This window comes from Myxocyprinus asiaticus, chromosome 38 (assembly GCF_019703515.2).
Source record: "Myxocyprinus asiaticus isolate MX2 ecotype Aquarium Trade chromosome 38, UBuf_Myxa_2, whole genome shotgun sequence".
In the NCBI taxonomy this organism is placed as follows: domain Eukaryota; kingdom Metazoa; phylum Chordata; class Actinopteri; order Cypriniformes; family Catostomidae; genus Myxocyprinus; species Myxocyprinus asiaticus.
The window spans coordinates 21094472-21109764 of record NC_059381.1 but is presented as its reverse complement, the minus strand read 5'-3'; the positions used below and the strand labels follow the sequence as shown (position 1 = coordinate 21109764).

At 35.7% G+C, this 15293-nt stretch overlaps 1 protein-coding gene across 2 annotated transcripts in view; it reads right to left on the bottom strand.

Annotated features, from left to right (window-relative positions):
* Window positions 1-589: 589 nt before the first annotated feature.
* caln2 (calneuron 2) overlaps window positions 590-15293 on the bottom strand; it is a 62064-nt gene continuing 47360 nt past the window's right edge. For both annotated transcript variants that reach the window (XM_051677052.1, XM_051677050.1), the window contains exons 5-6: window positions 4125-4281; window positions 590-943 (exon numbers count right to left, since the gene is read on the bottom strand). In XM_051677052.1, the coding sequence (XP_051533012.1) occupies window positions 816-943; window positions 4125-4281 (285 nt within the window). In that variant the 3' untranslated portion in view covers window positions 590-815. The remainder of the gene's footprint in view (window positions 944-4124; window positions 4282-15293) is intronic.

Below are 15293 nucleotides of genomic sequence, written 5' to 3'. Positions count from 1 at the left end.
TTTGAGCTGACAGAAAACCATTCTGTACAGTTGTAGTGAGTAGAATAGCATCTCAGAATGCACAACACGTTGAAACTTGAGGCGAATGGGCTACAGTGTGATCCTAATAAAGTGCTCAGTGATAGTATATTGATCAGTTTGTTCCCTGTGAATCAAACCCAAAGCTTTGATGTTGCTAGTGCAATGCTCTGCTATTTAAGCTTTAGGAACAAAAAAAAAAAAAAAAAAAAAAAAAACTGCTCAGTGAAAGTATATATTGTGTCGAACATTAAAATATATATTTTATAAATTCCATAAATGAGCTGCAACAGAGGAATAGACAGACGATTTGAGATGAACATGGACACATTCTCATGAACACACACTCTTGATGCCAAATATCCTGTGGTGACTGTTGGACAGGCTGCCAATCACTCTACTCCTCATCGTTCCCATCTGACATGGCTTGGAGTGAGATACAGTACAAAGACAAAACTTGGCTTCTCAAGGAGAGAATGAGAAAAACACACAGCACAGAGGGGCATGAGATATAATTGCATTAAACAGTATCCAGTGAGGAGCCCTTGCGTGTCCCTGTCAAAAACTGATGATGGAGGACAAATGATCCCTCAGTGCTGTTGGAAAGTTTGTCACAGTCAGTGTACTTGCTATATTAAAAATAAAAGAGAGCTTTCCTTTTGGATTCATCCGCATCCTCTGGATGGTAAAAAAAAAAAAAAAAATGTGGAATTGCTTTAGCAGTTTTTGATGCTTATTTCTTAAGAGGGTACAGTACAAGCAAAGATCGAATCACCCAAGGTTCACAGTGGGCAGTGCTACTCCATGCCATTTCGCAACATCTGATTGGCTGCGATTAGCATGACGCTGATGATGAAGGCCATTGCGAAAGCACAGATGAGGCTTTTGCGGACACACGTCTGCCGATTCTTCTTTTTAGAATGCACTGATGGAGTAGAACAGAGCAGAGATGAAAGAGACATAAAAAAGAAGAGAAGAAAAGAGAAGAGAAGAGAAGAGAAGAGAAGAGAAGAGAAGAGAAGAGAAAAGAAAAGAAGACATTAAAGCTACAAGCAGTGGACTTGGAAACAGAGCATCAGACATTATGAGAAGAGATGAGAGCACACAATAAGCAAGCCATTCAGAGAGAGTGATCCATCAGTATTGTTTGACATGGTACACCATGAGTCTTTGAAAATAAACAATAATAAAACAGAGGACCCAGTACATATGGCTCCAGTGAGCTGCAACCATTGACAAAATAATCATCACATGCTAATGATTGTCCTCTCTCTTTGCCTGCATTTGACTAACACACAGGAAAATTCAGGAAAATAAACATAGGGCAATGTTTCAACATTACAAAAGCATGCCACGGTAGAGGCTCATAATCCATGTATTATAAAACACTTAAACTAATTGGATTTTGAGGCATGAAATTGTTACATCTGATTCATCTTTTTCTCTGGCCATGCATAGCTAACTGATTCCATTCGATTACATTTCGTTCATTTTGTTATTATGGGCTACTGCTTGAGATTAAATATTGAACTTCAAGCAAGATACTGAGACATAATTGGATACAAGCCTTTACGCTAATTTCCCTGTTTCTAAATTCCAATCATTCCCCTTCTTTTGTCAGGTGATGAAAACATCTGGTTGAACCATGCTTCAACAGCTGGTGAAATTTGAATCTATGGCCCAAATTCAGGACATAATTGAGTAACAAATTAGAATAATGGTTTAAATGAAAATGTCTTACTGGCAGCAAAGACAAATTAGACATTCACCAGTTACATTTAATTTAGCAGGCGCTTTCATCCAAAAAGGGAACAAATGTGATGAAGCATGATTCTGATTGCAGTAAATCCTGGGTCACCCATTCTTAACCCCTTAAAGGTGCTGTAATGCAATTTTAGCCATTCTGGAACATTAGAATTTTAGATGGATGTTTTATTGAGTAAAACATTGGTAACACTTTACAATAAAGTTCTATTTATTAACATTAGTGAACAACATTAGTTAGCATGAACTAACAATTAGCAATATATTTTTACAGCATTTATTAATCTTTGCTAATAAAAATACAATTGTTCATTGTTAGTTCTTAGTACATTAAGTAATGTTTACAAATGTATTAGTATATGTTTTAAATAACATTAACTTAGATGAATAAATGCTGTAACAGTACTGTTCAATGTTAGTTCATGTTAACTAATGTTAACAAATGAAACCTTATTGTAAAGTGTTACCAAAACGTTCCTCCCTAACCGACAACTTTAACCTAAACCTAACCTAACTGTCCTAAATGATAAATAAGAGGTGAACAAAACAGACATCCTTACCCTAAACCAACACCAAAACCTAACTGATAGTGTTTTAAAAGCAAATTTGACATTAAAAGCACATTTACTGAAGCAACCAAGTCATTTTGTGTTGCTTCTATGACACTTTCGCTTCACTTTTACTTTCGTTTCAAGCATGATTGGCTTGGCTCCAGATTCGGTTTTCGAGTCTGAAGTCCAACACGCTATCAGGTGAGCTTCCGCTGAAGTTAATTATATTAGAATAAGTGTGTAAATGTAGGTGAGTCTGTAATACAAGCGTTAAAATGTATCGTTTTTCAAATGATCCGTTATGGTGAAAGTGTTTTGATATAACATAGTAGTGTGTGAGTAATAGAGCGAAAAATAAGTGTTTTTAAAGTCATAATCAGTTAAACTCGTGATTTGTGTAAAAGTGAATAAAACGCACAGTTATTGTAGCGCCTCTAGTTTTAATTTCACCAGGAAACGGCAGCAAAACTTAGAAAGCGGCACGTAAAACTCGGTTTGTAAAAATGCAGTTATAGTAACATTTATTCTATAAGACTAGGTTGATTGAATTGGTATTTATTAGGGATGCTCTGATCACCAATATTCTTGTCACCTGACTGGCCAATACCGAACCCGATCATTTAACCTTTTATCAGGATCTCTGTCATAACTGACTATATGTAAGCTTTCTGCCCACTGTCACTATAAATTGAATTTTTCTCTTCCAAGTAATATCACTTTTCCAAGTTTTTGCTGACAAAAACAGTTTAAAAGGTTTATTAAAAACGCTGTTATAAAAAAAGACTTTAAATCAAGTATAGGCTAACAAAATATTCTCTATATTAAGATAGACAGCCCTATAAAAAAAATTAACCTTAGTGTCAAACTGAAGACAAACTGATAACCCATAGGTACAATTAAACATACTGTGACATTTTTGGTTATTGATTCATGTTCATTATTTCATATAGTTAATATTATTATTCCTTATTTTATTTTTGCATTACATTTAATACTTGGTATTATGGTATCTTAATATTGTATAAAGAAATATTATATTTATAAATTCCTTCCCTGCCTTTTAATTTATTTGGATGATTATATTAATAGTTAATTTTTCACTTGTTGCTGCTTGAACTTTAAATGAGGGGAACACGTGCTCTCCCTAATGAGAGCAAGAGAATTCTCCAGGTGCTACTATTGTTAATGCCGTTTAATCAGGAGATATTTAATAAAGATGTCTGAATTACACCACATCTTGTAACTTGCATAATTACTGAGATGCCTATGGCAGGCGGAGACTGAGAAGCTGCTGCCATGAATGATAATTAGGACCATTTTCCAGCTCGCGCTGTTTTCCCTTTGCCTTGTAGCGTGTGAAACGCCACATTAACAGTACAGTACATAAGCTTTTCATATTCGCCATACGTCTCCCACTGCATCATTCTTAACTGCAAGTCTGTTGTCTTACAGCACTATGGCAGTATTCCCCACACTCTGTGATGCTATGACAGTGCTCCTGAAGTCTTAAAGGAGCTGCGTGTCTTTTGTGACGTGAGCGATCGGTTTATGCGATCGGCCAAATTACCGATCGAATCATCGACCAATACCGATCAGTGGCTGATCGATCTGGAGCATCCTTAGTATTTATAAAGAAGTGTATTCTAAAGCTATTGTCAAAATGTTATGCCACACCTTCAGGCTTCCCAAAAGTTTCCTTAGTGTCTGTAAACTTAAATCAGTGTGAGTTACACAAAATGTTGCAGGATCCGTCAATTACTATGAAATTTGATCGTTCTCTTTGCTATTTACCTCCCTGAAATTCAGTCTGGCAGTTTCCTGAGTTCTCCTTCAAACTCTCCTCCTCTGTGACGATGATGTTCTCAATGTCCTTCATGGTGAGATGGTCTCTAAAGGCGTGGAACAGGACGTGTTTGAGCTCCTCTAGAGACATCTGTTGCATGTCAAACTGCAGGGTGGAAACACAAGAGGCCTGTCATCAAATCCAGGCATGGCTGGCTTGTCACAGCTTCTCTGTGGGGCAGTGCCCAGATCATAGGAAGTATAATGCAAAGTGATTTATTATGGGAGAATTTCCTTTGACAGAAAGTTATAGAAGAATGTGAAGTTAGTAGAAAGTGATGATAAAGACCAGTTGAGCATTGTTTACTAGTCAGTGAGCTCGCTTGCAATATCACAAGTTAATCACCTGTTTACTTGCTCAATCACACACTCGCTCACTCAGAACCCTCAATCAGTCAGTAATACACACCGAAAAGGAACCCAGGACACATAAAAGTCAATCACGGCACTGGACAACGCTGTGGTATATTTATCTTTCTGACGCAAACTGAGATATCAACATCAGTGTTGATGCATAAATAGTTTTTCATATTTACTAGCCTTCCAACAAACACACAACAGAGACGGCTGTCAAAACTCCAAATGGTTTTGTCCTCTGATTAAATGATTAATGAGATTTGGCTAATTGTGGTCAGTAATAAGACATTACACATTTAAGAGTTTGTCTCAGGCAAAACAGTCCAATTATAACTGCAGCTCTGTCCTCAGTTTGTACAATAATAAATAATTGAACCGCATTTCTGTAGAGAAAGCACTATGTGACCTGAAGCTGGGTGAAAGCCGAATAAAGCATTAGGAGAACGTTAGGAGAAAGAGAGAAACAGATTTGGGTTAGCTCAATAATTTACTATCAGTGAGAGACAGACATGAACTTTTTCAATTTCCTAGCAAAGTCTGTGTCATGGGTCTTCTCAGAATCCTTGAATGAGCTTTGGTGACAGAGGGTGATTCTGTCTTGGCAGAGTCAATAAATAATTGACCTGTTTGAGAAAATATGTATTACATCGCTGATAGTGTCCTTCTCCATGATTCTATCCACTCAAATACATTTCCAGACTTTTGAAATCTTTGCAAGCCGTTCTATATTTGGTATTCATCATTGATGCTCAAGCATATAAGATGTCCATCATGTAAATACAGAGTGATTTCATTACATGTCTGATTCTTTCAGAAACAGCTAAACCAAATTAAAAAGGGCCAGAGGTAGTACAATGCAAGTATGTATTTTATTACACAGTTATAATCAAATGACTACATATATGTACACATTTAAAACATTACATTTACATATAGAGGATTAAACATTTATGAATCACCATTCTGTGTTGTTCAATTAAAATGGGGCTGGGGGGGGGGACCACACACAGACCTTGTGACCTTCAGAAGCTCCTGAATTTTGCACTCACTTCTGCTCCCCAGAGGACAGATTACGAATCAAAGCTGTATAGATAAGGGGTTGACCGATATGTTTTTTTCAGGGCCGATACCATTACTGATTATTAGTATTCAAAGAGACCGATAAACGAAATTAGGGGCCAATATACATTTGTAGTACATTTTTAAATTTTAAATCAACAAGTCTCTTTAGAACTGGGCAAGAATGAGGACATTGTGGCCCAAAGACAACCAAAGTAGTGGACTATGGGGGATATGCTACTGTTTATATATAGATAGGAAATATACTGAATGGGGGTTCAGGTGTAACCCCTGAGAGAAAAAGTCTTAATAATCCAATTTTATATTTTAAAATGCAAATCTACCAAAAACAAATAAACAATGTACATCTAAATAGCGCAGTTTAAAAATAATGCTATCGTTAAGTATAAAGGGGCTGACAATCAAATAATGGAAATGTTTTTCAACCACGATAAATTGTCCTGTCACAAACCTTGCTTAGCTGAACCGTCGGAGTCATATCAGACACATTAAGATTGTTTTTGCTTCATTTTCGTTTTCTGCAGTGTATTTTAGCAAAAGATGCTCACTGTATTTCTTCGCTACTGTCTACTGTCATTAAAATAACCGCGTCTGCAGCTCTACTATGCGGCGTTTCAGGTCGCAGGCCGGTGGAGAGAGATAACGCATGCGGAGCGCGAAAAGGCATTATTGAAGTGTGTTTGGTGTTATAGAAAAATATTCAAGGATATAGCGCTGAAAGATTAGTGCTATCTGCGCCCTGGAGTGCTTGCGGTGTACACAGCTCCGTTGTTTTGACATGCTAAAGTGTAGAAATGGCGAGATGGGACAACCGTTGTCATGATGGAACAAATCCAAGGTTCGGAGTTCAGACACGGACCGCAAGACATCATGACAACGGTTGTCCCATCTTACCGCTAACTGGTGACCGCTGGCATAGAGTATTGTGATGTTTATTGCAACTTCAGTATCTGCATTCTTGTCTTTGAAAACAGCTTGTCCTCAGTGATGCGTCTTTCTCTTGCTGCTTTCCTCTCTCCCACCTCTCCCTGACAAATACGGAGTACAGTGTTGATTGGCCATTTACTCGTGACATATAACCAATACGATAATACTGTGGACGGGACATTGAGCCAGACTACAAGCAGTTACCTTTCAGAGAGAGGCGGATTCAGAGCCAACGGAGCGTATTTTAAAATTTATCGGCAATCAGATCAGACAAAATAAAGATTCTGATAATTAGAAAAATTATGAATATCAGATCTGGTTATCGGCCAGGACGATAATCGGTCAACCCCTAGTAAAGAAGTTACCACAGAGGACTGATAGAAGATATCACTTAAACAAAGCCATGCATTAAGCCTCAGTAAAACATTATCAGCTGAGATTGTCTCTTTTGAGGGGTAAGATGACATACTCTCTCACTGGAGCCTTTTCAACATCCAAACTCTACTCTATTTCCAGCACTTTCTATTCTCTGACTCTGAATCAAAGCTGTCTCAAATAGATGTCTTAGTGAAGGAAGGTGGAGGTTTCATTTCATGGCATTCCTTGCATTAGACTATTTTTCTCTCATTTTCTCTTGTTGCAAGTAAATCGATGGTAGAGGGAAGTGAAAAAGATCTTGTCTGAAAATAGTCATTATTTTCACAATTCCATGTGGTGACACTAGCGGTGTAGAAATCACATACTTCACCTTTAAAAATTGAAGACCATAGTGCACATGCTTTGACACACTGCATAGTGACACGCATGTATAGGCCAGTTTGAATAAGGCTCATGTCTCTTCTCTTCTAGTTATTGTCTCCTACCTCACTGTCCCTATTTTTAAAATATAATAAAAGGCAAAAAAGATGGGTGACCATAGCTCAGAGGGTACCTGAAAACATGTTTAAAAAACCTTTATATGATAAGTACCTCAATAGCCATAAAGCACATTGTATTATGGTTGCTGGAGCTCTTTATCTATAGACTTGCAATTCTGTGCTTGAAAATAAGAAAACTGTCAACTCTCTTCATTACTGTAACATAATGACCTTCAATGAGATGATAATATATTGATGATAGGGGGCCTGGGTAGCTCAGTGGTAAAATACACTGGCTACCACCCCTGGAGTTCACTAGTTCGAATCCCAGGGTGTGCTGAGTGACTCCAGCCAGGTCTCCTAAGCAACCAAATTGGCCCAGTTGCTAGGGAGGGTAGAATCACATGGGGTAACCTCCTCCACACTCAACAAGCCACGTGATAAGATACGCAGGTTGATGGTCTCAGAAGCAGAGGCAACTGGGATTCATTCTCCGCCGCCCAGACTGAGGCAAATCACTACACAACCACAAGGACTTAGAGCACACTGGGAATTGGGTGCAAAAAAAAAAAAAAACATACTGATGATATTATAAACTGTTCTCTTGGCTGTTTCTTTATTTGATTTGATCGGCCAGCTTATGTGGTTGTGTTTTGATCTAATCAGCAAGGGTATTTGTAGTCCATTACTGCCCAACATACTAAAGCATCTACAATAATGGAAAATACAAATACTGTAAATATTAGTGGATTTTACTTTAGTTGCAATAAATCTAAGAGAAAAATCAATTGAATAGACAATATAGTTATTTCTTTATCTAGATATATTTACTGTTGTTGTCATTCAGTGTTGGGTAAGTTAATAAAAATGTAATCTATAACAAATGACTAATTACTTTTTTTTTTTTACTGATTACTTAATCGAAAAAGTAATAACTTTATTAGTTACTTTACTTTTACATTACTTTTTAAAGTTTTTCCACTCAACCAATTCAACCAATTGTTCATTGTTGCACGCAAGTTATACACTCAAGAAATTTAAGGCTGATGACAATCAGCAACATTTTATCACTGTGATCCTCCATATTCATTTTTTAAGTGCCACTTGCCACTCTTTTAAAAGTTATATGCTGCAGTTACTAACAAAACATTGCAATACCAAAAATTTTAGAATGGTATGATATCATCTTTTTGCTAATTTTAATCCCATACTCCAGTATAGCGATATTAGCAAAAATGTTATGAGATGTGACATTTTTTAGATTAAATCAATGACGATTTGACAATTAATCAAATTCAAATCTCGATATGGCCAAGTGTGATCACTGAACAGCAGAAGGATGTCATTTAATTAAATAATATAATCATATAATTAAAGTCTGCATGCGCTGTGTGCTTCAGCATGTACGAGAGGTGCCCTGTCTGCTCTCTGTCATCCTTCACACACACATACACACAGACTGCACGTGATGCTCACTGCTGTGTGTTTAGTGTTTGAGCAGCTGAAAACACATGAATTCAGTGACGTCTCAGGATCATTATTTAGTGTGGGGCACAAACAATGATTTAACAATCAATTATTTGAACAATCTTTGAAACATTAACGAATAATTCCAAATTCTGTCCGACATTTTGACAGATAAAAGAAACAAGAAAAACATTTTAACTTAGTGCATCAGTTTTGACTTCACTCTTTGTCCCTCACATTCCTGCTGTGCATGTGTCCCGTTTATTCTCTGATATTAATGTGCGTATTAGATGCGTATTAACTGGCACCATCATCATTTACGCCTGGTATTGTGTGTCTCTTTTGTGTTTGGATTTTGAGTAGAGGGTATCTGAATTCATGACTGCATAATCATTTCTTCAGTGTGTTAATGCATGATAAAGCGCAAACTGCATAATAACAACAACAAGAAAACACAAAAAAGCAGCACATCATTTCAGCCAATTATGCATACATTTAATATAAGCACAAACATCACGTTTAGAGCGGAATTGTCTGTTACTGTGTAAATGAGTACCTGTGCTAACTGAGCTTCACAGATGTGCTTCTCATGTTACACTTTATGTTCACATCAGGGACTATGAAGTTCTGCGAACTTGTGCATGTGTGTATGCGCTTTAACCGGCAAAGTTTAAAAACCTCGCTTTAGCACAGTGGTTGATTGACAAGTAGAAGTTTCACACTAGAACTCATTGGTTTCACCGGACTCAAACTAGGGGAGTTAAAAAAAATCTATCATAAAAGTGTATCTACTGTCATTTATGTGCCATTATAATGGATGCTACATCCATCAATGCCCTAGTACTTATAAAATGAAAACAAGTATGAATGATAAAAATAGACCATGACAGAAATTTTACAAAGAGTGATGAATAAAGACTTTTTCTAGCGCAACCTCTGACAATGATGCCACACAAACATCCCTAATAATTTAATCTCAGCACAAACCACAATTAAAATGTGCACATCCACGTTAAAAAGTCTCAAGTGACCGTGAAAGTAAACCACAAATAGGCAAATCGTTAAAGGGTGAATATTATTTTTAGCAGTCATTGTAATCTAATACAAACCAAAGCACCAACAACACAACACCTTAATGCAATTGCAATTAATTGAAATTATGAATGTTGCACTTGAACTAATCCAACCAGCAGCACATTAGAAAAAACTTAGCTTTTAAAACTTACCAAAAGTTTTATATTTGACATTCGTTGGACATTCGATTTCATAACCATTAAACTCTCTGCACATTTCATGTTTTGAGCCCAAACCAACTTAGATATACATAAACAACAGTCCTTTGCATAGCACAAGGCTTAAATTAAAAAAATAAAAATAAAAATAATAAGCCTTATAAATCAATTAAACAATTTAACCGTATGACGTTATAACACCATGCTAATAGTGAAATGCTCAGAAAAATATCCCATTCATAGCACAAGACTCTTTAGTCTTACATTTTAGAACTTTAAATGTATGCAGTAGTATAAATAAATTAAACTCAGGGACTGAGCTAAAGATGTCAAACCAGCTTACAATGTTATTCTTTATATAGCACAAGGCTTATTTTTGGGAGTTTTTATTTTATATTTTTTACATAGAATATTCAGTCCATATAAATCAATTAAACTCAGGGACCGTTTGACCTAAAAATGTCAAACCAACTGCAAATTACTCAGAATATTATTCTTTATTCTTTAACACAAGGCTCATTTTTGAGAGTTTTTATTTGGTAATTTTTATATAGAATTTTAAATCCAAATAAATCAATGAAAGTTTTTTTTTTTTTTTTTTTTTTTACCACACCATTCTCTCATACCTTCTGATAATCAGCAAAAAGTTTGACAACTTTAGGTTAAACGGTCTTGAAGTTAAATGGATTTAAATATATTATATAATATAAATATAAATATTCAATATTAAAGTACCAAAGAATATTCCCAAAAATAAGCCTTGTGCTATATAAAGAATAATCTTATAAGTAATTTGCAGTTGATTTGAAATCTTTAGGTCAAACGGTCCCTGAGTTTAATTGATTTATATGGATTAAATATTCTATATAAAAAATACCAAATAAAAACTCCCATAAATAGACTTGTGCTATATAAAGAATAATATTCTGAGTTTACCGACGCTGGTTTGACATCTTTATGTCAAACGGTCCCTGAGTTTAAGTGGTTTATATGGATTGAATATTCTATATATATAAAAAACAAACAAATAAAAACTCCTATCAGTAGACTTGTGCTATATAAAGAATAATATTCTGAGTTTACTGAAGTTGATTTGACATCTTTAGCTCAAACGGTCTTGGAGTTTAATTGAGTTATATGTATTACAAACTCTATATGAAAAAAACTCTCAAAAATAAGCCTTGTGCAATAGAGGGAATAATATTCTGAGTAATTTGCAGTTGGTTTGACATATTTAGGTAAGTGGTCATGGAGTTTAATGGATTTATAGGGACCAAATATTCCATATAAAAAACTACCAAAGAAAAACTCCCTAAATTAAGCCTTGTGCAATAGAGGGAATACTATTCTTAGTAATTTACAGTTGGTTTGACATCTTTTGGTCAAATGGTCTTGGGGGTTTAATGGATTTAAAGGGACCAAATATTCTATATAAAAACTACCAAATAAAAAACTAACAAATATAAGCCTTGTGCAATAGGTTGAATAATATTTTGAGTAATTTGCAGTTGGTATGACATCTTTAGGTCAAGCGGTCTTGGAGTTTAATGGATTTAAAGGGACCAAATGTTCTATAAAATAAAAAAAACAGGGATTAAATATTCTATTTAAAATCTACCAAAGATAAAAACCCCCAAAATAAGCCTTGAGCAATAGAGGAAATACTATTCTGAGTAATTTGCAGTTGTTTTGACATCTTTAGGTCAAGTGGTCTTGAAGTTTAATGTGTATAAACCTGAATGTACAATGAAAGTCAAACGTAAAACTAACTTTACTGCAGTCAGTGAAGTTCACTATACGCAGGTCTACTCTGCACCTGGTAACTTTCGATACTCATGTCAACAGCTTGACATAAATATGATCAAAGCTTTTGATTGGCTCAGGGCAAAGGCAAACTAGCCACTCAGACCATCGTTGAACCCTCGTTGCACATGCGCATGACGTTCTCCAGATCTCCGTTGATTAACATTGAGGATGAAGGGCTAGCCCCATGCATAGTAAATGAAAATGTTTAAATGGCTTTTATGCAACATACCTTAATAATAATAGAATTTCTCAAAATAATATATACTTCTTTCTTGTATAATGGACATAAAACACATTTACGTTACGGAAAATATATTATTTCTTAAAATAAATCTGATGAGTCTGGCAGGGCTTAGCCCCACTTGCCCCTATGTAGAGACACCGCTGCATGAATTCCTTCTCTAGTGAGATTTCAACTTGCGAATATTTTTAGCATTTCATTTGAAATGCTGAGCTTTACTTACAGAAAAAATATATTGGCACATAATAACATGATACAATCTTGTGCATCCAGTTATCTGATGACATCAATAAAGGAGCGATCTTGTAGGAGGTCTGCAGTGTGTGAGTAAATGCTAATATGAGTGTGACTGCTGGCTGTAATCCATGCAGTCTGTTTGATCTGACAAGCATCTGAGGGGGCTCACATTATTACAGATTTACACTTATTGTGTTGCTTATTTTGCAGTAGTGCAATTGAAAGCCCACATTGATTCCTATCTTTGGCCACCAATCCTGAAGAACCGCCCAGTACAGCAGGTGATTAAAGTTTCAGTTACCCAAGCGTTCTTATTTTAATGGCAGGTACAAGATTAATGCGATAAAGGAACGTCTCATTAAAATTATTTGTGTGAACTCTAAGACTATGTCCACATTATTCCAGATAAATATGAAAACACATCTTTTTCTGTACGTTTTGGCCTTCCATCCACACTGAGACAACTTTTCAAAAATGCTCTTCCCAGTGAATAAATGTAAAAACGTTGTATTCACGTTGTAGTGTGGACTGGGAAAGGTGCGTCTCAATCAGTTCCCTAGTTCAGTAGTCAGGGCACTGATCAGTGAGTCGGCCATTTTTAGGGCTGTCTCATTCATAAAATTGTTTCAGTGCACTGAAACGTTCCCTCCCAAAAAATCCCACAATGCACCGGGGAGCATCATTGCTCACTATGTTCCCTTACCGGAAACATCGCCATGTCTTCTGAAGTCTCTCAAGTCATTAAAAGACGAGCACAAGTGTAAATATATGATGTCAAAGACTTATTTTCGCTTTAAAAGAGACGTTTTTTTGTCTGTCATCCACAATAAAAGGGAAACAATCTTTTAAATATTAGAGTTGTTAAAAGAAGGTTTAAAATACAGTCCTTTATATTTTTATTTCTTTATGTAATTTATCTGTTATAATAACACTGTACGTTTGAATACAGTCAACGAAAATGAACGATAGTGTCACTTATACAGCAATGGTGCTGATTAATAAAACTGCGCTTAAGTACGCGAGCTCGTTTTCGTGTGGCAGGTAACTGAGTCATAAGTGTCCCAATGTTCAGTGGAGGAACACCCTTACCAGTGCCCAAATTCATGTTCACGATATACTGATTCACGACATAGGGAGCTAGGGAACTGATTGAGACACATCCTGAGATATTCGAAAACGATGATGTATTTGTTGTCATTTGACACATTCATGTGGGGCCTGTACCATGGTTCTGGTTTAGGTGGTTAGCCATGTACCGTTTAGTTTAGTTTGTGTTAACCCAGAGTTTTAGACACGGTGAAAGTGGGTCAGTTCATTACAGCTCCATGGCTAACCTGCTCCATAGAAGGTTTGTTCTGGGTAACATATCGCTAACAGATACTGAAACAAACAGCTGTATGGCAAGCCAATTTAGCTTTCAATGCTCCCAGCGTTACTCGTTGTAATTGAATTTTACTAGTAATATTTCATTTAGAGAGCTCTAAAATAGATTTTCTACTTATAAGAATTCCAATTACAGAGCTCTAAAATGGATTTTTACTAAAAATAATTTCACTAATAGAGCTCTGCAATTGCATTTTTAGTAGTAAAAACTCCAATTAAAGAGATCTACAACTGATTTTTTTACTAGTAAGAATTATAAATCAAAGAGCTCTCTAAAGACATTTGTACTAGTAAAATTTCAATTGTAGAGCTCTTTAATTAAAAATTAACAGGAGTCAATGGAAACATATGACAAGTAAATATTTAATTGTAGAGCTCTGTAATTAGAACTTTTACTAGCAAAAATGTAATTGTCGAGTATAGAAGCCACGGAGTGCCGATTAAAAAAGAATGAAGAAATAAATGATCAATCTATTAATTTGAAAATAAGAACGTGAATAAATAAACCAATTTATAAATGGACAAATAAACAGACACATTTAAATGTTTATTTAATTCATTGTTAATTATTAATAGAGGTTTACAGTATATAAAGCCTGTGCAAAAGAAACGGACGCGAGGCGTATCAGAGGTTAATGGTCACTTGTCGCTGCCTCAGTTAAATGCCAAGCGCGGCCCTCCCCGAACATGCAGAGAGGTATGTGTCCAGGAAGGGAGCTGGTAACCACGATGCCATAAACAGAACCAATCTGCGCCACTGACTGAAAGCATGTGGCCGCCATGCTCTCACTCCACCTGCGTGAAGTACTGAGCCGCTGGAGAAAGATGCCGGACCTCCTGGCATCATTGGACCTCCAATGACAGACTGTCTTACATCTCCTTCGAGTGGGACATGGGAAAGTGGGTGTGTCTTAAAACTCAAAAGTCGAAAAGGTCATTGGTTGTTTCCATGTATAAACTGTCTAATGGCATTTTTAAACTCGATTGTCAAATGGATAAAGAACAGCTAAAGTAAAACGAAAAAGAAAAGCCTTTGGCAAATAGACGAAGAAAAGCAACCGGCAAATGAATGAAGAAAATCAATTGCCAAATGCTTTGTTAAAATGCAAATTAAAAGGTACATTTAAAAATGACTTAATAATGTGCTATTTTATTGTTACATTTAATTGCACGATTTATTAATGCACAGATTAATTGATAAATATAAATATATTTTTAAATATGAATTAAATAAACACATTTAAATGTGTCAATTTATTTGTCCATTTATAAATTGGTTTATTTATCCGTGTTTTTATTTTCAAATTAACAGATTGATAATTTGTTTCTTCATTCTTTTTTTAATTGGCACTCCATGGCCTCCATAGTTGAGCTCTCTAACTAGAATTCTTACTAGTAAAAAATGTAATTAGATAGCTCTGTAATTTAAATTCTTACTAGTAAAAATGCAATTGTCGAGCTCTGTAATCGGAGTTCTTCCAAATAAAAATGAAATTATGACAAGTAACGCTGGGAACATAAAAGATAATTT